This window comes from Neurospora hispaniola, assembly GCF_033458365.1.
Source record: "Neurospora hispaniola strain FGSC 10403 chromosome Unknown B0T23scaffold_3, whole genome shotgun sequence".
Lineage (NCBI taxonomy): Eukaryota > Fungi > Ascomycota > Sordariomycetes > Sordariales > Sordariaceae > Neurospora > Neurospora hispaniola.
In genome coordinates this window covers 1,662,342-1,684,953 of record NW_026944408.1, presented here as the reverse complement: position 1 = coordinate 1,684,953, position 22,612 = coordinate 1,662,342, and the positions used below count along the sequence as shown (strand labels likewise).

The 22,612-nt window shown below is 52.1% G+C and overlaps 5 protein-coding genes across 5 annotated transcripts; 2 read left to right on the top strand and 3 right to left on the bottom strand.

The window, feature by feature from the left end:
* Positions 1-3,443: 3,443 nt before the first annotated feature.
* On the bottom strand, positions 3,444-6,325 carry B0T23DRAFT_109659 (kinase-like domain-containing protein). Its single transcript, XM_062831843.1, has 5 exons — positions 5,295-6,325; positions 4,825-5,234; positions 4,632-4,769; positions 3,848-4,581; positions 3,444-3,546 (listed from the first exon to the last, which is right to left on the bottom strand). Exons 1-5 carry the CDS (start codon positions 6,136-6,138, stop codon positions 3,543-3,545), a joined length of 2,130 nt encoding a protein of 709 aa, XP_062693922.1. The 5' UTR covers positions 6,139-6,325; the 3' UTR covers positions 3,444-3,542.
* A 1,030-nt stretch (positions 6,326-7,355) lies between these two features.
* Positions 7,356-8,206, top strand: B0T23DRAFT_109624 (Longin-like domain-containing protein). The gene is made up of 3 exons (XM_062831842.1): positions 7,356-7,491; positions 7,555-7,956; positions 8,044-8,206. Exons 1-3 carry the CDS (start codon positions 7,455-7,457, stop codon positions 8,145-8,147), a joined length of 543 nt encoding a protein of 180 aa, XP_062693921.1. The 5' UTR covers positions 7,356-7,454; the 3' UTR covers positions 8,148-8,206.
* A 594-nt stretch (positions 8,207-8,800) lies between these two features.
* On the bottom strand, positions 8,801-11,307 carry B0T23DRAFT_376701 (Peroxin-3). Its single transcript, XM_062836984.1, has 3 exons — positions 10,918-11,307; positions 10,443-10,837; positions 8,801-10,378 (listed from the first exon to the last, which is right to left on the bottom strand). The coding sequence occupies exons 1-3, from the start codon at positions 11,073-11,075 to the stop codon at positions 9,045-9,047; spliced, it is 1,887 nt and encodes a 628-aa protein (XP_062693920.1). The 5' UTR covers positions 11,076-11,307; the 3' UTR covers positions 8,801-9,044.
* A 605-nt stretch (positions 11,308-11,912) lies between these two features.
* Positions 11,913-13,596, top strand: B0T23DRAFT_376699 (uncharacterized protein). The gene is made up of 2 exons (XM_062836983.1): positions 11,913-12,788; positions 12,865-13,596. The coding sequence occupies exons 1-2, from the start codon at positions 12,353-12,355 to the stop codon at positions 13,233-13,235; spliced, it is 807 nt and encodes a 268-aa protein (XP_062693919.1). The 5' UTR covers positions 11,913-12,352; the 3' UTR covers positions 13,236-13,596.
* Positions 13,597-15,670: 2,074 nt separating this feature from the next.
* Positions 15,671-18,421, bottom strand: B0T23DRAFT_439928 (uncharacterized protein; the record flags this gene model as incomplete). Its single annotated transcript, XM_062840713.1, has 1 exon — positions 15,671-18,421. Exon 1 carries the CDS (start codon positions 18,083-18,085, stop codon positions 15,671-15,673), a length of 2,415 nt encoding a protein of 804 aa, XP_062693918.1. The 5' UTR covers positions 18,086-18,421.
* Between the last annotated feature and the right edge of the window lie 4,191 nt (positions 18,422-22,612).

The following is a 22,612-nucleotide window of genomic DNA, read 5'->3' as shown; positions in this document are numbered from 1 at the left end:
GACCGCCTTGATCGACATGAGCGTAGGGCCCAGAAAATTTCTTGGTGGTACCGTGCTCGCGACAGATTTTCGACGATCTTGACGATCAAACACACTCAGGCAGTGTGAGCAACACATGTGCTGGGAACGATAGACAAACGTTGGGTGTAGAAGATGGTGGGGTAAGGAGGGGGGAAAAGAAAACGACAAAACAGGTAGGGGGGGGGGGGGGGGCACTGAGTCCTCTACCACAATATCTACCATAGTGTAGGTATGTGATGCTCGTGGAGGGGAAGACCCCTTGCTTGTCATTTCGGAATTGAGACGCTAAACTGCCATTCGGTTCGGGGCATGACTTTGACAGTACCGGTGGTACCGGCAATACCACCAAGCCTTCTGCTGCCGCTGCTCTTCTTCCCTTGTCAAAACGAAACACTTCCACACGTGGCGGTGATACGCACATGTTCTGGTCATCATTTATACTACTTTGGTCGATAACGCACAAGGGCACAAATTGAAATACCGATATGTTCCGTACGGGTCATGTTTATGCGTATGAAGGGGGCACGGCAACAGACGCCAGGTAGGTTGCCGTCCTTGGCAGTCTTCCGATGACACCCATCTATGTACACTGGATCTGCACTAGCACTAGGTAAGCACAGTCAGTATATTACCCTCGCCATTTTCTCGGGTGTTCAAGGATTGGTGTTGATTATTTGTTGAACATGACAACTTGGGAACATAGGACTGGTGTCATCGACAGCAACGCTGACATCGCCTAGCTTATTGTGTGAACTGGGCTACTACACTACACTGCCACCTTAGACGCTGTCGAATCTTTCCATCCGTATTTCATATCTTCTTGAACCCTTTCAGCGAACCCTCATAAGCCGTCTCATCTATCCCAGCTCCCGATTCATACCTATTTTACCCCGACCGTCCATCCGATATGTAACCGCAACCCAAGACTTCCAAGATTTGCAGCCACCGACTTGGCAAAAGCTTGTATTGCTCATGAAACTCCTGCTGTGTATTTCCAAGCCTTTTGCCAAGTTGAATGGACCCTTTCTTGTTGAGGCCTCCAACGGCTTCCCAACCCTGTTGTCTCGAGACCTTTTTTTTTTTTTTTCTTGTCCTCCGTCATTATCGGAACACTTTCGATCCTTTTGATTTTTTTTATCTTTGAACAACGTGAGGAAATGGAGATCCCATGTGTCACGGCAGTGCAGTACAGCCGTCTTGGTAGTCTGAGCATTCATTCTGGTTACGTCAATGGTGTAGGTTGCGATACTCAACCCAAGTACATCTGCGGATGTGCCGCGCAGGTTTTATCCACGACTTCGGGCCTTGTGAATCATTTATTTGGGCTCTGTCCCAACTGCGGCCTTGGAAGCTCGCAAACGGTGCACTCACCTGCCTACATGTATGGGCGCACTAAACCGCAGAGTCCTGTTGTGAGAAAATCCAACACCCCCCTCGGCGCAAACGATTCAATGTCTGGTTGACCTTCATCTTCATGGTCTCTCTCTCCCGCTTTGCTATCATCAACGTAAACCACACAGAACAGTCCGACCTTTGCTAACAATAATACAACCACCCGCTCGTTTTTTTGCCTGTGAACGGTGATACAACCCCTCTCTATCACCGAGCAGACTGAACGATGTCAATCACACGCCCATTCCGCGAGAATAAATAGCAAAGTTCCTATGCTTATAAAATGAATGCAAGCACAAGTGATGTTGGGGTCCATTGCCTTCAATGTATGCACGCATGTTCACATTCCACATGGGAAACGCCATGCGCATACATAACGCAACCGATCACGCGAGTGTGCATTAGCCACTCCTGGGATCTTCTTTGGAATCGGAGACCTATTGCTGGGATAAGGAGAAGCTTAGCACACGGTCATAAAGCGTTCCGGCGTAGTATAGTACCTCTATCATGGTTGGCAGGCTCGGCAGAGTCCTTTGGGGAAGGAACCTCCCCAATAGGTAGATGTGCCATGTACATGGGAAGCAGCGGTGAGGAAAAGGATAGGATGGGGTGTGTCGCTTCATGCCGTTATTACCCTCCTTGCCTTGCGGATGGTTACCTCGAGGTATTACCAGCCTCAACTTTAAAGGCCATCCTAACGTCCATTAGGGCTTTTCATTGTCATCGAGTCTCTCGACCTCGCACAAGGCGTGGTTTACTGCGTTAAGATATATCTTATACCCTCTCGAAAGAAGAAATGACAACACTTTGACGCCCAGCTGTTCAAGCAGTTTTGAACTCGGACTTGATAGACTACACAGCTATGGGTTCCGTATCTCAACCCTTACCTAATTCTTTCCTTCAACACTACCTAATTTCTTATGCACGTCCAACTGTTTTGGAGGTAGTTATGCGTACCAACACCGTCGAGTTTAACAAGACGGGTGTAACGATCAATAAAACAGTGAGCGAACTATCGAAGAAAGACTTATCAAATGGCAAGGACCGCGCAAAAAAATCGGCATCATTAACACGACTTGAGGTCAAGTGACTGACTGAATGATTGGTGGGAATATGGTTAATGTTTCGGGTGCGCCAACCGAGAGAGATTGAACGAGCAGTTGAGGAGGGGGGGGTTAGAGCGAGGGGCAAGTACCTAACTCCTGCACCCAAAAGATAGGTGCGTTACACGAGCGAACACCCAGTCGGCAGAATATTCGGTAATATCGATGTGTGCACAGAGATGGAACTTTGTGAGATATCAAGAAGGAGGGAAGCAGTAACCTCAAAGTCGTGCGGGGAACATGGGAAACTGAAAAGGGGATGGATGGAGTAAATGGACTTGGACTTGAACTCTCGCTTGTCCTCACTTGTCCTACGCACTGCATTGAGGTAACTACATATGGTAGGCATTCACTTCGCGCCAGTGAATCCATCAAGCGCCACTACCATCCACCAGCTTTCATTCCCATCATTTCAACTGGCCTGGCCTGGAGGTAGGCGATCTATCAAATTCGGTTTCAGTAGGGTTACTCAATGCGGAGGCTTGCCGAGCTTATACATGTTCGATTAGAGACTTTGGTACCTGGTCAGGTAGGGCAGCTTTGTCTGGACGTATATAGCACTTTTAGCGTACCTTTATCCATGAAGGACACTCATGACATATATATATATATATATATATATATATTTCCCAAGAAACCTCAATGTCGAACATACTCGTGTCTGGAGATGTTCCATTGAGTTAATACAAGGAGAAGTGAAGAGAGAATCAAAGAGAATTGAGGTTTAAGAGATGGGATTAATGAAAATGACTCAGATCTCCTATTCAGATATTGCAAAATAGGACTAGGTGTATACTCACACTTTCGTTGACTCCAAAAGAGCAACATTTGGTGACGTGTTTTTAATAGCCCAAAGGTAGAAATACCTACATAGCCAATTCTAAACAAAACCGCCCAGGTACTAGATGATCTGCGGACTTGAGGTCCATTATACCAAAATAGGAATCATTCCGCTGCCCCATCACAGCGAGGCCTCCATAGAACAATTCATTGCTCACACACGCAGTTTCCCATGTTGCCTCACCTTCAACTATTGTCCACCACCCTCCCCGTCCTTCCCTTCTCCCTCCAGCTCAACACCCCCAACCGCCACCTCCTTCGCCCCTTCCATAGCTCTAGCTACCACATCCGCAAATCCACTTGTCCGCTCCTTTCCCGCCTCCCCTGGTCCTTCCCCTCGCGGCTGCCACAATCTCCTCGGCGAATCCCCAGCCCCCTCCACGTTATCATCCCCCTTCCCCGTCCCAGACCACAACCTCTGCCCCTGCTCCCCCACCTCTTCTTGGCCATCACTCCCCAAAATAGCAGTATCATGCTTCTTCTTATTCAACCGCGTGTGATAAAACGTTGTTCCCGTGCCTGTGCCCGTCTCTCTTCGTTCATTAGCCTTACTATTCCTACAACGGCCGCCAATAGAACCAATGCTAGCGGACCGCTTGATTCGCTCAATCTCGGCTTCAAAGGCGTTATCGTAGATGTTGAAGTCGACCATGGTGGGCGACTCGGAGACGTGGTCGGCGGGCGGGAGGTCGGAGGGGTTGATGGCGAAGCTTGTGTCGTCGCCGCCTACGCCGATGCCGAGATGGGGCGGTGGTTGGGGTTGCTGGTTTTGTTGCTGTTGAGCTTGCTGCTGCTGCTCTTGTTGTTGTTGTTCGGAAGTCTCTAGACCCGCTGAGATGGTCGTGGTGTCGGTCAAAGTAATGGTGGAAGAGGATGAGGTGGCGGTGGTGGTGGACGACGGTTGTGTAGAAGAAGGAGAAGGGTTTCCGGTGGCGAGGGGATGGAGAGGACCGCTGAGGTTGTACTGCCCGCGTAAGGCTCGGTCGTTGCCAAAGGTGCGGGAACCGGTGGGATTGAAGAATCGACGGCGCTCTTCAAGGATACGACTGGCGAACTCGGCTGTGGATTCCTCATTTTGAGGGTCCTTGAAGTTGGTGTTGGAAAAGTTGATGTCTGCTGTTTGTGGCTCGTTTTTGCCAGGGTGGACTTCGAGGGTTTGGGTTTGAAATTTGGGCGTGGCTCCGTTGCGGTTGAGGAGGCTCTTAAATTTCGAGATTGCTCTCATCTGGACTTTGTTAGAGATGAGTGATACGTAAGTAGTAAGATTTCACTTACCACACAGAACAGGTGGCTCATTCTCCGGGTAACGGCATGGTTGACTTCGAGAGCATTGGGTACTTCGATTGGCTCAGAGCAATTCTCTTCTTCGCTCAGCAACGGGTCTTGGCCGTTCTTGGTGACCCAAGGGTGCTCCTGATGATTTTGTCAGTTAGCTGTACCTGATGCTTCGGTTAACGAGGTCACCCACCCTGAGCTCATGCATGGTAATCCTTTTAGCCGGGTCCTTCTCCAGGATCTTATGCATCAAGTCAAGAAACTCGGGTTTCTCGTCAGGTGGAAACTGAGGCTCCTCGGTCTTGATTGCTTCCCACATGTCGAGCTGGTTATCGTGGGCGAAGGGAAGCTTGCCGTAACGCAGACAATAGAGGGTAACACCCATGGACCAGATATCGGCTGCCCTGCCCGAGACATCACCATGCTTTGCGCACAACTCAGGGGGCAAGAAAGCTGGTGAGCCTGCAGGCTTGGCGGTCTTCATTTCATCTGTCTTTTGGAAGATTTCGGAGACTCCAAAGTCGACGATCTTGAGGACATCGTCTTCAGTAAGGAGCAGGTTGTCCGGCTTGATATCGCGGTGGATCACTCCTTGCGAGTGTACTATTGACATGAATGTAAGCCAAGGCGTTATGGTGACAAGATACTAGACAGAGGACTTACGATACTCTATGCCCAAAATGAGATCACGAAACCAAAACCGGCATTGTTCCTCGGGCAAAGGCTCAACCGAACCATGAATGCCCATCTTCATGACCACGCCCTTTTTGCACATTTCCAGAACCATGTAGAGTGAATCATCCTCGGGATCGTCCAACACCTCATACAGCTGGACCAGGTTGGGATGATTCAGCTTCTTCATGATGGCGATCTCCTCCCGAATGAGAAAGAGGGCATCCTTGGCCTCAAGAAGCCTCTGCTCTGAAAAGCGAGAGATGGACTGGTTCCGCGGGCCTCTTGGTGCATGGCGTAGGATGTTGGACTGAGCGCGCCTTCTGAGCTGAGCCTTGGAGAACTGCTTGATGGCATACTCCTTGCCGAACTGGTCGGTGGCCAGACGTACGGCGCCGTAAGAGCCATGGCCTATCTCGTCCTTGATCAGATACTGGTTGATGCGTTGGCGGGAACAGCCGTCGACATCGTCGTCCAGATACTCGGATCTCGCGTTGAGGGTTTCCTTGACTTCTCTGTGGAAGGACGGGGTTCTCTTGTGATGTCTCAGGGGACTCGGATATTGTTGCATTTGGGGAGGGGCCGAATGAGTGTGAGGAGGCGTTGCCGGTCTCGGCCTGCCATGGTCGGTAGGGTCGCCATGGAACTGGACTGAGATGCCCGGTGAGAGCAGAGGGAGAGATGTGGTCTGTTGGTGCTCTGGTTCAAGATGGACGGCCATTGTGCTTTGGGCGCCGGAAAGGCGTGGGCGGAGTGGTAGCGAGAAGGTTGTTGTTGTTGTAGGGCAGTGAGGATCAGGGGTTCCGGGAGAGTGTTGAGGTTGTTGACTAGACATTTCCGTCTTGACTGAACAGATAGCTCTCCACACGAGATGTAAATGCAGGTGTACTCTAGTACGTATCAAAGGTCAGCTATGACGGATGGTTCGACAGATGTTGAGCGGGAAGAGCCGTGAACAGTGGCTTTTTTTGGTGGTGCTTTGGCGCTGATGGGAGCTATGTAACAGCTACCTAGCTAGTTGGTTAGTGCGGGGGTTCTCTCGGAAACGAGGCAAGTTCAGAGATGACGATGTTATGTTGCAATTCTCGCCTAGGCTCCAGGTCTAATGAGGCTCGGCTGTCCCTGTACCTCTAGGCGAGAGTAGCAGGATTTGGACTTTCCTTGGCCTCGGCAATATGATAAACTCGTCACGTTTCAGTTTCTTTCAGCGATGGGTTGGTGGATGGATGGGGAGGCCTCATCCGGCCAGGAACGCCCACGGCTCACACAAAGGCGGAACCGTCACAACCTAACCTACCCAAAAGTGGGCAAAGGGAGACCCCTGAAAGTCGACTGGTTGAGTCCCATCCCATCATCGGGCCCGTCAGGTTTCCCCAGAGAGTGGCCAGATACCTACACCTAGATCATCAAGATCTATGTGTACCTCTATTGTAATCTTTGCCCCTCCATCGGGCATGATGTCAACTAGTCAAAACAACCCAAAGTAAACATTTCACATGGCTTCGCTGCGGCAACTGTAAATCTACAGCACTTCTACTTTCTGACTTCCTCTTCACCTGCCATGGAAGCTGTTGGCCTCCGCTGTCATGGATGAACTTCCATTGGATTTGTGATAAGCCTGGGCTTGCGGCGAATGGCCAAGAACATGATATCTGTATAGGTACCTTACTATTTGGGAGTTGGGACGAATTAGGTATACAGCTTGGGTGTGTGCTGACATTTCCACTGTTGGTCTAGCGCAGCCGTAGCGCACCCGCACCCCACATGCCGCCGTGGCAGCTGGAGCAGCATAGACGCCCGGGCGAACGACTCCCGCTGCCGACACTGACCGATTGCCCGACAACCACCATTCTCAACGGACGGACACCGGGGGCAGGGCAGGGCAGGGATCCCCTCCGCATTCAATCATCATCGCAACTGTCGCAATCGCAACCAACCGTCGTCCGAGCATAGCTGAGGTCTTGTCCCAACATCAGCTCTTCCCGACCCTCGCTTCACCAGGCCGTCTACGCAGCGCTTTCACCTTGTCTTCTCGCTTGACATCGATCCGCCGTTCCCGCCCTGTGCGCTGCGCAATACCAATTGCCCTTCCCCCTCCAAATCTACAAAGCGAAGCTATAGGCGCCCCGACTTGAAGCTACAACGCCAACCATGGTCATCTACTCCTTTTACATCTTCGATCGGCATAGTAAGCCCGCCCACCCACCCCCTTATCTCCCCCCAATTGATCTTCTACTTACCCAACCAACAGCGGAATGCATCTACTCCAAGACCTGGCTCCCACCCCCTCCTGCCCCGGGGGCACAACAACAGCATGATATTTCGACAAGCACTACCGGCGCCGCTGTGGCCTCCTCCGACCCTCACCATCATAATCCCAACACGCTACGCAGCACACGCTCGGCGGTCAGCGCAGCCAACAAAGCCTCGGACGATGCCAAGCTGATCTTCGGCACCGTGTTCTCTCTGCGCAACATGGTGCGCAAGCTGGGCGGCGAAGACGACGCCTTCATCAGTTATAGGACAGCCCAGTACAAGCTGCACTACTACGAGACGGCGAGCAACCTACGCTTTGTCATGCTGACGGACACGGGGACGCTGAGCATGCGGAACGTGATGCATCAGATATACATCAATTTGTGGTGTGAATATGGTGAGTCTGTCTGGCTGATGCTCTCTCTCTCTCTCTCTTCCTGAAGGGAATAGGATTAGGGGCTAATAATAAACCACGAAAAAACAGTGGTCAAAAACCCTCTCGCACCCGTCGAACACAAAGGCGGCGCCGGCGTTAGGAACGAGCTATTCGAGCTGGGCCTAAATCAGTTTATCACTGGTTTAATGTGAGACCTCTTCATCCAGCCCTTGATTGAGATTTACAGTACAGCACATGAGCACAAACACCCGAATCGGCCCGGGCCTCGCATTTGGGCTTCTTCCAGCGACACTCCATCCACCGTCGTGAGCCCACCCAACCCCATCAACATACTCGCTCAGTTTTCTGCTCCCCTGGCAGACACAAAAAAGCTGATGAAAGAGTTCGACACATAGCGGTCAAGCCGGCGGCCAGCGATAACGGAGCAAAGGCAATGCAATGTGGCTCCCCCGGGACAAGACCTTGGTTAAAGTCTGGCTTATGGCCTCTTGCGAAAAGATGAAAAAGAGCCCGAGCCCAAACCATGGTCGATTCGCGAGCGAGAGCCTGGACCCACTAAAACGGAATGAGTAGAGAGGGTTTTTGCGTCCAGTTTTCATGCAGACACAAGAGGACCAATTCATGGACCTGGTCGCTTGCGGAACTGGCCTCGCCATGAGACCAGATGAAGAGGAGGAACGTATGCATATAAAGACGTGATGACCCGTCGAGAGCACCGGCGAGGGATGGCCGTGATAGACATGGCGAAACAAGCATACCACATACTCGTTGTAATATGAGAACGAACATAGCGATACCAACAAATTAATGCCACATTGACAAATTGCTTCTCAGCCAATATCAACCCTCGGGACGCTGTGTTTCCTCTTTATTTCATCTAATACGTGTAATGATATCTTGGTAGTAGTAGTAATAGTATAACATGAACTCCCCATTATCTAGCCCCACCATCCTACTCCTCTCCTTTCCCTCTGCACTATACGCCGCTACCCATCATACAAGAAAACCCACCCTTCATCATCCGTCCTATCCTTCCATCCAATGCATAATGAACCTTTCACACATAAACAATTACACTGGGCCAATATTTATCTCCTATCCTCAAAAGACGGGCCCCTCGACCCCGCCTGCGACGCGCTCATGGCCCTCTCCCATGCACTATCAAACCCAGCCGTCGGATCAGGACTAGGATCCACAACCACCAGGCTCTCTTCCACAGCCGTCGACCCCGAACCACCTAGTGGCTGTGACTCCACCAATACCCCTGACTCTTCCACTGTTACTGCTGCTGCTGCTGCTGTCCTTTCTCTCCTACTTCCCCTACTAGGAGCAGCAGCTGCTGCTGGTGGAGGAGGAACAGCAGGTGCCGGACCACCCGCATACTCCTCACTAGCAATCTCGGCCTGCCAATTACTGCTGTACACCACCGCCGCAAACCCTTCCAAGTCCCGAACCCCTTCCATGGCCTGGAGGTACTCGTTGGGCATGCCGTTGCCGATGGCGTGGGCCTGGCGCGTGAGGATGGAGAGGATCTTGGGAAGCAAGACGGCGCGGGTGACGGGGCGTTCAATGTCGATACTTTGGCGCGCGTTGTGGAGATCGGACGAAGTGGCAACGAGGGTCGTGGATGTGACCACGTCGTCTGCGCCGCTGGCGCCGCCGGCTTCGGGAGTCAGTGTGACGGCGGGCGGGACGGCGGCGGGAGGGGCGTGCGCTTCAAAGGCGCCGACGGTGAGTTTGCGGTCAAGAAGGACGGCGAAGCCTTCGTCGAGAAGCTGAGTGAGCACGGAGGAGAAGGCGGGGGACTCGATCAGGTCGGCGGTCTCGTCCAGGAGGCGGCGGAGGGAGATGGTGGACTCGCCGCCGCCCTCCCCGGGGGTGGCGCTGGGCGGCGACGAGAGTTGTTGTGAGTCGTCTTCTAGCAGGATGCCGGATTCGCGGAGGACAAAGTCTTCCATGTTTTGTGGTGGGAGGAGGAAGGGGAGCCATTGCGTGGTTGCTGCTGCTGCGCCGCCTCCCTGACCGGCAGGAGAGCCTTCGATAATGGTGCGCACCTCACGAGTGAGCTTGGAGAAGGCGTCGAAGGTGATGGTGTCGCGAGGCGAGAGAGGACCAAAGACTTGTCGGACGGCGGACTCGACCCGCTGCATGACGTCTACCCAGCCCCGGTTGAGAAGCCACCAGGAGAAGGTGAGGTACTTGCGGTTGACTTCGAAATCGGAGCCGTAGGCCTGGCCTTCCCCGTCGAGATCGCCGTCGTCATCATTGTTCTCGAGCGCGATGGCGCCCTCGCGCGTGGAGCCGGTGGCGAGGGAGACGACGGAGGAGAGGTAGCTGCGACGGCCGAGGAGGTTGAGCTGGATCCGTGTGAGCATGGTCAGTAGACCGAGAGTGTAAATCAAAGTGAAGGAACGGGTAATTGCTGTTCGATGGTGTGTGTTAGTTTGGGTCAAGTGGGAAATATGGAGGACGACCAGCGTGCTCACAGCTAATCTTGAGGTCATCCCAGAGCTGTCTCTTAGTCTTTCGCGACTTCTTGGGCGCCTCTGGTTGGGGAACATCGCCGCCGGCCGACTCGCCCTCTGCGACAGATGGTAGAGGCCCTGGGGCCAGGAAGCTGGGATATGCGCCACCGTCGCTCTGCACACTGAATCCGCTGATCATACTACGGCCATCGTCGTCCATGGTGCCGACCTCGGATATGGTTGGGGCGAGGGAGCTGATGCTCTTCTTCCTGTTGGCTGGGCTCTTCATCTGCTGGATCTCGTATGTGATTCTTTCGGTATTGAGGGCCTCGAGGATGTTGGTGGTCGCGGTAGGTAGGAGGGCGAGGACGGTAAAGGTGCAGTCCTCCTGGTTCTGTTCGAAGCGGCGTCGCAAACTGTCGATAGGGGGTTCAGGGGTTAGCCGGCGACGTCAAGGACATTCTGTCTGTCTGGGTCTTTTGGTGACTGGGCGCACTTCTCCTTGGCTATGCGATCGCTGCTCATGCGCTCGCGCGCATTGTTGAGCTTGGTCAGGACATATTGGGTCGCGACGTAGCCGGCGCCGACAACACCAGCACCGATGGCCAAGGGCGTGCGATTGCGCTTGAACCACTGCCGCGTCGAGGCGAACATGGCGGCGCTTGGAGTTTAGCTCAGTTAGTTGTGCCCCGTCTTATTCAAAGGTCGTTTATCAATGGGGCATATGTAATCGGCCGGTATCGTATCGTAGGTATGCAATGCGCTGGTTGTCGAAGGGTATCTCGAGGTTTCGAAGTTTGCGTCTCCAACGGTGAAGAGCCCGCCCCCAGCTTCCGCTATGGAGATTCGGGACGGGAGTCCAGGTCGCGCCCCTGTAGGTACTGTAAATCCATCAAGCGGATACCCCCCCGTAGCGTAATAACCTCGGCTCGTCATCACACCCGACTGATAGGGCTGATCGATCTTTACGAGGACCCTAACCCTGTCAGCCGACCACAGTGCCGTGCCTGTGTGTAGGTTGCGTTTTGTTACCATCTGTAACATATCGATGTAAATTACGACTTGGTCCAGCTTCGGTCGAGCTCCGACAGGGGTAAAAAAAGAAAAACCAAAAAGGATTCACCAAATCAATCGGGCATTTGTAACGACGATGTGTATTGTCGAATTCCCATCATCTTTTTCTAAACACTGTAAACGCGCAACTCTAAGAACAGAGACTCGACGCTTCTCGAACACTCCAATGGCTGATAGGGCTGGCCATACTTACCTAGTTGCCTTTAGTCGATGAAAAGGGGTCAAATCTGCTGATGTCATTTTCTCTTTCTCAAAAGAGCAATCCCAGTCTTCAACCCCCAACCAAATCCGGGGTTGTGGGGCTTCAGTTTTTGCAGACAGCGTTGGGCTCCGGCGACCCCCGGGGTCCCGCAGGTCCCGCAGCCAGGAAGTGACAGGGGGAAGTTGGAACAACGTCACACCATCATCCGCCAAAAACCGCCCTTGTCCTTAACGAAACCTCTTTGACCGCCCAGCAGCCGCCCCCGAAGCCGCGCCAGGGAACTAGGGAGATAGATCTCTGCAGACCTTGCAGAGTGCAGAGAACTGCTGCCGTGGTGACTCTGCGTTTGCCCCTCGATTTGTTCCATCAAATTGCATTTTGTATTTTCCTGCCGTACTTGTTGTACCTTGATCCGAAAATCCATTACCCCTCCACCATCCCATCCTGCCGCCGCTTATCGCTTGTCGCCGACGGTCGCCTGCCGTGATCGCATGACCTAAAGAAACCGGGAAAGGGAAAGAAGACCTGAACGACGGGAAGCGCCGGGCTTCTCTCCGCAAAAACCTCAGCCCGCCGCGCAAAACAAAATAGGAACCGCCGTCATCCCAGCACCCCAGCGATAATTTCCAATCTGTAACATACCGATACCGCAACCATGGAGAAAGTCGCGCCCGAGTTCACTCTCGAAGCCTTTGCCGATCCCGCCTCCGTGCGCGACGTCGTTCGCGGCATCCTCCACACCATCTTCTTCCTGCGCTACTTCGTCTCCCACGAACCCAAGACGCGCGACGTGTGCGGCCTCGAACTGGCCTACATTCCCGACGCCGAGATCGAGACGCTCATTGACCAGCGGGTCGCCACGCTCGTGCGCCAGCTCGAGGTTGACCGCAACCAGTCCTCGTCACAACATCCTTATGGCGCCGGTGGCCCCGGCTATAGCGGAGGCGGTGGAGGTCGCGGGCAGATAACAGTGCAGTTCTTTGAGAAGAAGCGCAGGAAGACGTGGTACGGTATGGGGAGGGGCGACGACGAGGTATGTTGGGAGAACTGGACGGTCAAGGTGACGGTCGCTGAGCCGAGGACGGAGTCAGGTATGTTATTTTATCCCGGTATTCTTACAGATTGAAACTGCGACAGCTAACCCTTGCGTTTTGCCTGGTCAAAAAGAACGACATAAAGTTCGCAACGCAATGGAATCCACCCTCCAATCAACCGTTTTCAAATGCATCACCATCGCAAACACCCACAAGGACCACATCCCGCCCATCACCACTAACGATTCCAATCCCTTCACCTACCAGATCAACGTCAACCCACACCACGGCCTCCACGTCACCTCCCAGCAACACCTTCAGAGCGCCAGCAAGGAAGCAGCCGCACGAAGCGATTTTGGAAGCTCAGGAAACGGTGGCAGTAGCGGAACTGGCGGAAGCGGACGAGGGGCAGGGAGAGGAGGAGCAGGCGGGCTAGCAGGTGCCGCGGGCGGTGCGGCAGCGGCGGTTGTTGGCTCGTGGGCCACCAGGATGGGTATTTACTAGAAGGACAGTCCCCCCTGGCTCCTCAACTCTGTAGGGAGTGTGATCGTGAACGTGGGCCTTTCGGTGCGCGATGCTGCTGTGAGGCTGGATGAGGCGTGCGGCAGGACGCTTGATAGGTGGGACAGAGAGTTCCAGTATGTCCTCGATAAGGAAGAGGAAGCGAATCCGGGAAGCAGAAGATAAAGGCGGAGCAGGAGGCGATGAGACAGAGTAGGATGAGAAGCGTCGATAAACTAGGTGAAGAGGCGGGAATCATCATTCTTGGTGAAAAAGGGACAGACAGGCCTGCGGTTGAGAAGAGACGTTGAACGCGATGAGGGGGTTTGAGGTGGAATGAGCGAGTTTTTTTTTTTTTTTTTTTCAGGCTTGAACGGGACCACACACAACAGGGCGGCATTCTTGACGCTTATCTTCCCTCCTGATTTCTGATGCCATTCAACATCGGGTTTCCGCTACACTATAATCATTCAAGGCTTGCAGCAGTTTTGGGAGGGGGAAATTGGAGTGTCTAACCCTCCAAGGAGCGAGGAAAGATGTTTATTATGATCTCATCGATAACAAGCATGGATAAAGGGCGTTATGGGATCACAGGATATGGGGACGGGACGGAGAAGGTTAAACGGGACTTACAACAGGGGACCAAACGAACCGGGTTAGTCATAGATATGTTTCATCGATTTACGTATTTTGAGGGGGGGGGGGGTAATAGCATAAACGCCTGGACGAAGGAAATTATTACTATTATTCATCACAAAAAAACCGATCCCTTTTTTGGCATTTGATAGTCTTTTCTGTTGTTGCTGATAATCAGCATAGAAATCAACCGCGCTACCCATATTGGCTAGAGAGATCTTTTGGATTCATTGGGACAACTAATATACAGGACTATCGATCATCTTGATACACACTCCAATGATCACAGTACGGCTCAGTGTTTACGAAGCTGCGTGGGAGTTGAGTGAGGAGTAGGAAAGCCTGCAGAAATTCGGAATTAGTTACTTTGCTGAACTTCAGAAATAAATACGCCGGCTTCTCAGCTTTCTCAAATATTCCCCCCTCTTGGAAGAAGAGGGGCGCTAAGATTTACTACCGGGGAACCACAAAACCTTCTTCCGCTCTGCAACTACCTAAGTACATGCATCTTCCATCTGTCAATCCATTATTACATGTATCTGCACCTGCATCTATACCGACTCCAGCACTAATATTCTTTTCCTAACACAGCTGGCTTACTGTAAGGAACAAATTATTTAACCCCCCGAGGCGTATTCAATTCAACAACATGAGGGCGACATGGGACGAGGCGGCAAGTACACTGTTTTGTTTATAACCAGGTGGTTGTGAGGTTTATAGAAGCAGAGTACTCGTAAAGGCTGTAACAAGAGAACACACAAAGGACAAGGCGCTGTAGTAACTCATGTCTGTTTGTTTGTTTGTTTGTTTCAGTCATACTGAGCTACTACGGGCACCGTACATTGAACCCCAGAATGAAAACAAAAGAAGATGGGGAAATCAGAATATGTGCCAATGTCCTGCGTCGCCGATACCTCATGACGACGTTGATATCCGACCGAACACCCCAGGAGGAAAAGAATAAAACAGACAAAAACCTAACACAATCAACTAACCCATGCCGTATCGCTCTTGCTATGCACATGAACCTACCCATCAGCCGACCGGATTCAAAACTATCCCTTTCCTGAACCGGTGAAAAACAAGCAAGGATCTCTGTATCCATTTCCCGATCCATTGAAATACCAAAACCATACCCATCGTTGCCATCCATACCGCGGCAGGAGAAATCCGAAACAGCGGTTGAAGAACACATCAGACTCCTTCATGCTGTTAACCTGTTATCCGACTTCTCATTCTCAGACCCGGTCAAAGAGACCATAACCCAACCCATCCCAAGCTGGCCGTAAGAGCAAATAGACCGACCTAACGAAAAAGGAAACAGAAGAAACGCTGTGTCAAATGACCTTGGGCCAAGAAACCGGTATGTCACCGGAGTAAAAGAAAAACAGAAAAAGCAGCAACATCAACAGAAACCTAGCACCAATGGCCTTGAGGGAAGGCAGACCATCCAATTGTCTCTTTGCAGGGTCCTGGCTTTTTTGAGTTGATGGAAAGTTCAAAAGGCAAGATAAAAGGGAGGATAGCAAGGACAAGAGTCTCTTTTGTGAATCGAAAGTAAACGCCGTTGATGCAATTTTTCTTCGTGACCACCATATTTGACGGCGACAAGGGGTTATTCGTTATCATGAGGTAAATGTAATAGAGCTTAATGGTCGTGATGCCTTAAGATCGTATGTCATAAGAGGTATGCGACGCAGTCAGGTTCACAGTGTTGTAGTAATCGTCATAATGCGTTCAAAGCCAAATTCGAGGCTATACAAAGCGATTATCCAGCAAAAGAACACACGAGAATAGGCGGGTTAGAAGATATTGCTGTAGCAGCGACTATATGACTGCCTCGGAGGAAGGCCTGCTATCGTAGGGGCGTTGTTAGTGGGCCGCGAAGTATTAGCAGGAGTCGAGCCAATCTTTTCGAACCCGGCAAGCATGTCGATTCCGGAAAAGTCGCTATCTTCTAGGAAGTCGGAGCCGCAAAGATCATTCATTGTCATCCACGGTTCCAGGTTCTCAAGGTTATCGTTGCTCGCGGAGCTGATCTTGCACGGAGACTCCAGAAATACCTTACTCGGTGAAGAGGGCAGCCCCTCAAACACTTTGCTCGGCGTCCCAGTGTTCAAGTCAACTGGCTGAGAAGGCACTTTGAGGAAAGAAGCCGCGTCATTACCATTGCCGCGAGAGAAGCTTGTCATGTCGGTAAGCGCACCGGTCGATTGCGACCTTTCAGGCCGGTGCCGTCTTGCTGACTGCTTGACCGGGGAACCGTTATACTGGTTGATAGCGGGCGAGACTCCAAAGTTATAGTATCCAAAGGGACTGTCCTGGAAGATGTCGATCTCCGAAGTGACATTATCTGTTCCGCGCTCGAATCCGTACAGCATATCATCGAGAGTCAAAGTAGGGTTGGGTGTAAGTTGTGAAAGGGAGTCATCCTCGGGGAGCAAGGCGGCTACACGTTGATAGGTAGCGTCAACCATAGACTGGACGCTCTCGCGGTGTAACCGAAGGTTGGTAGTAGGGGATACCGACGGTGGAGGCATAGGTGGTGCCTTGAGTTTCATTGCCGGTGTTAGGGGCGGAAGCATTTGGCCAGACTTGGTAGCCGAAGCTTGACGTAGCGGGGAAGAAGAAGGGGGAGCGTAGCTGTATGAGCGGCCCTTTGATGGGCTATCGTATGATGATGTTCGAAGGCGAGCGATCTCCTCCTCAGCCCGACCCGTACTGAGACGCGGATGATCTGCAGAGTTAAGCAGGTTGGAATGCTGACTAGGGCGCAAGATTGAAGAATCAAGCGATGAAATATACCCACTATCGTCCATCGAGGTGGTCCACTTCTTGCGGCGTCCTTTGGTTCGCGGTTGGGGAGGCGTTGTGCTGTGCCGGGCCTCTAAGTGCTTAGGAACTGGCGGCGAGGATTGTACAATTGCAGGAAGAGGCGAGTACAAGTTGGAGTCATTAGACACTCCATGCTCAAACCCTTGATATGTGACATCCTCCACCGATCCAATCTCGGATGCGGGAATCGTGGCGTCTGATGATAGCTCTGGAAGGAGAGGCATCAATGTGGCCTGTGATGACGTCGGGCGAGGGGCCAGTTGAGCTTGTGTTGTAGGGGGCTGCGGTGGTAGAACGGGTTCATCTGGCAGGGGCGCCTGAGGTGGCTGAGGTCGTGGTGGTGGTGCCTGTGATAGCTGCGGTTGAGGTTTGTTGGCCCGGGATGACGGAGAGTTGGGTTCTTGTGGCTGAACTCCGAGTGGCTGAGATGGCTCAAGGCGTGTCGACATGACTGGGAGGTTCTCGGCCGAAGGTGGCGCTTTCCTTGATGGCTTCTCCTTCATAAAGAACTGCTCAGCCCCCGGTTCGATGGCCCAATAGTTTCCCTTGCCCGGATCGTCCTTTGGTCGCTCCTGCTTGATGAAATGCTTATTCAGACTAAGGTTGTGTCGGATGCTGTTCTGCCACCCGGAATCCGAAAGCTGGTAAAAGGAGAAAGTCTCGGCGATCCACTTGTATATCTGAGAAAGCGTGAGACGCCGTTGTGGTGAGCGCAGAATGGCCATCCCGATAAGCGTTGCATAACTGTGATGAGGTTTCGTTCCATCGTCTATTATCGGAGGGAACGAGCCGGGCTCTGGCACCGGTATAGGCTCGCCTGTATTCTGTTTCTTCGCCGGCCTCGATTCCTTATCGGACGTGGGTGAATCAGTCAACACTCGTTTGCCGGAAGGTTTCTGGTAGAAATTCTCGAGGGGTAGGTTGAACTGGGTCGGCGCCGGGAACATGGTCATTTGCGGGCTCTGGTCTACAAACTGAAGGTTGGTGAGATTCTGCGCTGGGGGCTTTGAAGCAACTGTTTTGAACCTAGACATGGGTTGTTGTTTGTGCAAAGAATCAGTCGACGGAGCCAAAGCGCCAGGCAGGGGCATCTGAACGTGGTTGAGCTTCTTCTGACCCTGAGGGGGCTTGGTAGGGGCAGAGGAAGAATCTGATATCCGTGCGTTTGCCGGCTTCAAGGGCGATTTCTGCAGAGGCGCCATGGTACTTGGTGGTTTGAGCATGACACTGTTGCTGTTGGCAGGCTGGAGAGGACGACGAGGTGGTTTTGCTGCGAGAGGCATCGGGGCCTGACTGATGACGGGTGTTGTCTGGTCATACAAATCGTCCTGGTAGATCTGAAGCGGCTGGACCGCCCCATAGCGTGCTTGCTTTGCCATCATGGCGGCTGTGGGTGTGAGGTGTTCCGGAACGGGAGAACGAGTCCAGGGATGGAGGCCGGTTCAGGAACAGGCAGATAGCAAACAACGAGTCGGTGCTAACTGTTCCTCGGCACAGCGGACACTGGTGGTTCGGCGATGGTGATATTGCTGTCATGCGCAGGCTGATTTTCCGTAGCAGTGGGCCTGAGGACTTTGAAACTGGACCGGGGTGATAGTTGACTTGTGCTTTTCCTTGGAGCCACTATGTTGCGACTGAATGTTGGCTGGCGAATAAGGTTGTCGCCGTCAAGCTGATTGCGAACGAGTGTCGGTTTGTGAGGTCACACGTATTTCGATGTCGTCGGTAGGTCAAAAGCCAAGAGAGGCTCCGTCGTCGGTCCCTTGATGATCCTGAAGTGGAAGTATAGAGGTAGAAGGAAGCTAGTCCGTGGAGTTAGATGTAGGAAGGTGGAAAGTGGAACAAGAGGCACTGGGCTGGAGCCGTCTTTGGGTTGGCGGGTAGTATAAGTGCCGGCGTAATGGTGAGAATGGGCCAGTCCAAGCGGGCAGGTGGGAGAAGGACTGGACTGGGAGGGAGGACGAGGTACAAGATGACTGGCCAGATCGATGGGCACTGGCTGGCTGGCTGGGCTGTGAAAGAGCAGTGTCCGTGGCCGGGGCGCAGTGGACAGTGACGGGACTGGCTGGGACACTGGCACTCGCACTGCCCGGCAGCGACTGGCACGTTTTCGGGTTCCAAGATGTCGTTCTGGGTGTCTGAGCCTGGCTGGCAAGGGACAGTGACAGTGGTAAAAGATTAAGGTAAAACGGTTATCGTATAGATTGTCGTTGCGGGAAGAACAGGCACAAGGCGATCGTCTCCAACTGAAGCGAAGCAATGGGATTTCCTTTTCTTTCTTTCAAATTGGTGGCCGTGAAGATGCTAGGCGAACAGTGAAGCCAAAAGGTACAAAGATAATTCATAAAAGTGCTCGTTTGTATCATATAGACTGTATCATGGTCAAGGTGGCCGTGATGCAAGTGGTTCGTAGATGAGGGGAGTGTACACTAGACAAGCAAAGATGACCACCTTGGGCAACGAAAAGATGAACACAGGTGAAAAAAAAAGAGAGACGGGTCTCGACGGTTCCAAGGTTGCGACGGGCAGGCGAGAGAGACGAGTACCTATTAGTGATGCCACTGACTGCCAGCTCACACCCGCTGTTCCAAGAACGCAACCAAGTGGAGGCCAGTCCAGGCAGGGAGGGCAACACGATGACACATGATTGGACTGGGCTCGGGAGACTATGGACAGGGGGTTTAAGTGGTGGGCCTCCATGGATGGATGGATGGTAAAAGGGAAGGCTTAAGTTGAACTGACCAGTCCCGTCATTCTTGCCCGTGTTTGACAAGACGCAACCTCTTTATCCTCTCTCTCTCCGTCTCCGTCCCAATCGTCCAGGTCCAGGCCGAGTAGAGGTAGTACCCCATACTTCCCTCTTGATCATCTGAATGTCGTCAGAGACATGTCTTGCACGGATTGGGCCAGACCAGGATGATTGATATATGCTTGATAGCGGGGACGTTATAAGTATGTAACGATGAGTAGCCGTTGAGGTGTCTTTTTTCCTTCTTTTGTGCAGCACGCGCAGGCATTTTGCTCGAGTTGACGGGCATGTATGTCTATGTACTGCACCCACCTGTCAGGCAGGCTTGAGCACATCCGCTAGGTAGTCGGGTACTTCCGCTCATACCTGCAAAGCCCATTCTGTTCACAGGAATGTAGGTTCCAACCTATCTTTTACTTCCATCTTCAATTCAATGCCAGATCCTATCTCACGGAGAGTCGAGCGACGCCGGGGTTGTCGACCGGCACGGAACCGAACAACCGTCATCGGCTACACCAAACTTGCCGCAGCATTAACGTCCAACCTTTGGCCTTGAATTCTCGATACCTACTTGCTCATCTCGCGAGTAACACGTTCTATCGATACTTGGAGATCATGGATCATAGTCAGCTTTAAAGACACCAGGCCCGGAAGATGCCGACGCTACTGCTCCCCCTCTTGGACTTCTCCAGCTCTTGAATAACTGCCCAACTGGAATGTGCACCGGCACCGTGATTCGAGAGCTTCAATTGACTGGCCTTGGCGCGAGCTTGCGCGTCCATTTCGTGCTCCAATCCCACATTGGCCAACCAGAAGCGCATGAACGACGCCCAAGTGCGGGGGCCTCGAAGGGGGGGCCTACTTCAAGTACGCCATGTACCTAAGTGCTTGACCTTTCGACTTTCAACACCACCACTTTCTCCCACTCGACAAACGGAATCGAGATTTCAATTTTCACAACTGGAATGCCATGATGACCAGGGGACTCGGCCGTTCCAATGCTCTCAGCATCGGACTTGGCATACCGGTCCCTGCCAAGTGGAATGAGAATCCAAGGGACTGGAGGCCCGAGTGATCGGGAACGACCTTCTGTTAAGGAAATTAGGTGACATCATCGGTCTTGACCGTCACTCCCTTTGCAGCACACAGGAGACGGTAAGACGATTGATCGTGGGCTATACGAAGCTATACGCTTGATCCGCTGTCGTCGCCATCTTCCGGCTCGTCACTCGGTCCGATCGGGGGAACGGACAAGACATTGTGTCTTGCGCTTTCATCCCTTTGTCTCTCCTTACACTTGCTCACTTTGGACCGCATCTCTGCTCGAGCACTGGAGCGCGGTTCTGCATCCGCACAAGCCTCTACCGTCTACGTGACAGACAAGTGATGCCGCAATGCATGCTCATATGTCGATACGCATCCTGTGTAGCGGCTCGCTCCTTTTGGGCTGCAACCCCGTTGACTCTGCGCCCGTGCAATTACTGTATACCGGTTGATACAGACGTGTATGGGCTCCTCATATAGCCATGTCATGGACTGTCTACTCTCGAGCCAAGGGTTCATTACTCAAGAGATGGGGAGTCGAGCTCATGATGCCCAAATCCACCCACCTACCCGCCCTAGGCATGCAAGAACGATATCCACCGCCTCCACCGCCTAATGCAATCCGAGCAGCTAAGGTATGCAACATGGGGGAATGACGGGTACATATGCAACCACTATATGTACGAAATTCCAGGGCTCGCAGATACAAAACCGTCGCCTAAAGTGAAGCCGACGAAAGAGGGGACAGGATCAACACCTCCACCACCATGACGATCGACCACGAGGGGTTCGTGATGTTCAAATCTTGCATACATACATAGTCGATAGCTACAACCTAGTGTAGCTCGCCGTTCGACCCCTCGAAACAAAGATACAAGCATCGCACCGTTTCCCGCAGTGAAACCAAATTCTGGACTACTTTATCCACCCAAGAACTATATGAGATCCAGTTCTAGAAGAAAGGCCGACAAATGGTCGGAACTCGCTTTGAGAGCACCCCCTCAAGAATCGAGTCCAAGTCCATCTGAAACAATGAAGCTCTGAACGCCCTCCCCACCCATCCACACACACACATACATGCACAACAACAGCACAGCATATGCAACCCTCTTTTCTGGACCGACGCATCTGCGCATCTGCGCGAACACATCCCAAAAGTCAAGTTGCCTTTGTGGACTTTCTGTCCACTTACACTCGATACCCAATCACATGTTAGCGACTTTCAGCACTTTTTCAGCAACTCACATCCAGTCAACCAACGTGTACAAACCTATCATATCATAAAAAAAAAACCCCAAGAGAAAGGATACTGCAACCTATGGGCATCTTCTCCGTCGACCTCTTTTACCTATCCTTCTGTCTATCTATCTCTACCTATCTCTACCTTTGTCTACCCACCTTCTCGCTCTCTCGTCCAGTCAGTCCTCTTCTCGCTTTCCTTCAAAGCCCATCCGTTCGACGGCTCGAGGATTCGTACTCGGTCCGTACCCTCCACCAGCCTTCATCTTTATGCAACCACTTCCAGAGCATTTCAGTTGATTTACAATCATGGTTTCGCCGTCGTTACTGGAGGTACCTACAGTAACACCAGAAGCCCCAGCGAGATGCAACAACGATCTCCCTTCTCAATATCGACTTGATTAGTAACTCACTATTGCGGTACGTGTAGACAGTGAGTAGCTGGTCGAAGAGGAGTGCGTACTGTGAACATGTCAACCAACCTACATGCGTCGATAACCTAACCCAATTTTCCGCGCAAAATCGCTGTTTGATAGATATACCGAACATTGTTCCACAATTAAGGCTGTCAGTCATTGCAAATCTGAACCAAAATAGCAGACGAGCAGAGACTAGGCAGATGTGTAAATAGGCAATAGTGTAGAGACAAGTAAGTTAACGGAACCAGCACAGCCCCGGCGAATTGCGCGGCGACCGACATCATCATATCGATGTGTCGTATCAATACGATATGCAAAACGGAGAATAAGTCCGCAAGCCACCACCCACCACATAGCCAAAAAAAAAAAAAAAAAAAAAAAAAAAAAAAAAAAAAAAAAAACACAAAAAATCCGCAAGCCATCCATCATATGCAGTCAGTGAGCGCTTACTTACCTTG

Coding starts and splice junctions, on each gene's coding strand:
- B0T23DRAFT_109659 (XM_062831843.1), bottom strand. CDS start 6,138: ATGTCTAGTCAACAACCTCAACACTCTCCCGGAACCCCTGATCCTCAC. Junction 4,770..4,824: donor TTACCATGCATGAGCTCAGG/GTGGGTGACCTC, acceptor CAAAATCATCAG/GAGCACCCTTGGGTCACCAA. Junction 4,582..4,631: donor TGAGCCACCTGTTCTGTGTG/GTAAGTGAAATC, acceptor AACAAAGTCCAG/ATGAGAGCAATCTCGAAATT.
- B0T23DRAFT_109624 (XM_062831842.1), top strand. CDS start 7,455: ATGGTCATCTACTCCTTTTACATCTTCGATCGGCATA. Junction 7,492..7,554: donor TTACATCTTCGATCGGCATA/GTAAGCCCGCCC, acceptor CCCAACCAACAG/CGGAATGCATCTACTCCAAG. Junction 7,957..8,043: donor CAATTTGTGGTGTGAATATG/GTGAGTCTGTCT, acceptor ACGAAAAAACAG/TGGTCAAAAACCCTCTCGCA.
- B0T23DRAFT_376701 (XM_062836984.1), bottom strand. CDS start 11,075: ATGTTCGCCTCGACGCGGCAGTGGTTCAAGCGCAATCGCACGCCCTTG. Junction 10,838..10,917: donor GATCGCATAGCCAAGGAGAA/GTGCGCCCAGTC, acceptor CCCTATCGACAG/TTTGCGACGCCGCTTCGAAC. Junction 10,379..10,442: donor GGATGACCTCAAGATTAGCT/GTGAGCACGCTG, acceptor ACCATCGAACAG/CAATTACCCGTTCCTTCACT.
- B0T23DRAFT_376699 (XM_062836983.1), top strand. CDS start 12,353: ATGGAGAAAGTCGCGCCCGAGTTCACTCTCGAAGCCTTTGCCGATCCC. Junction 12,789..12,864: donor TGAGCCGAGGACGGAGTCAG/GTATGTTATTTT, acceptor CTGGTCAAAAAG/AACGACATAAAGTTCGCAAC.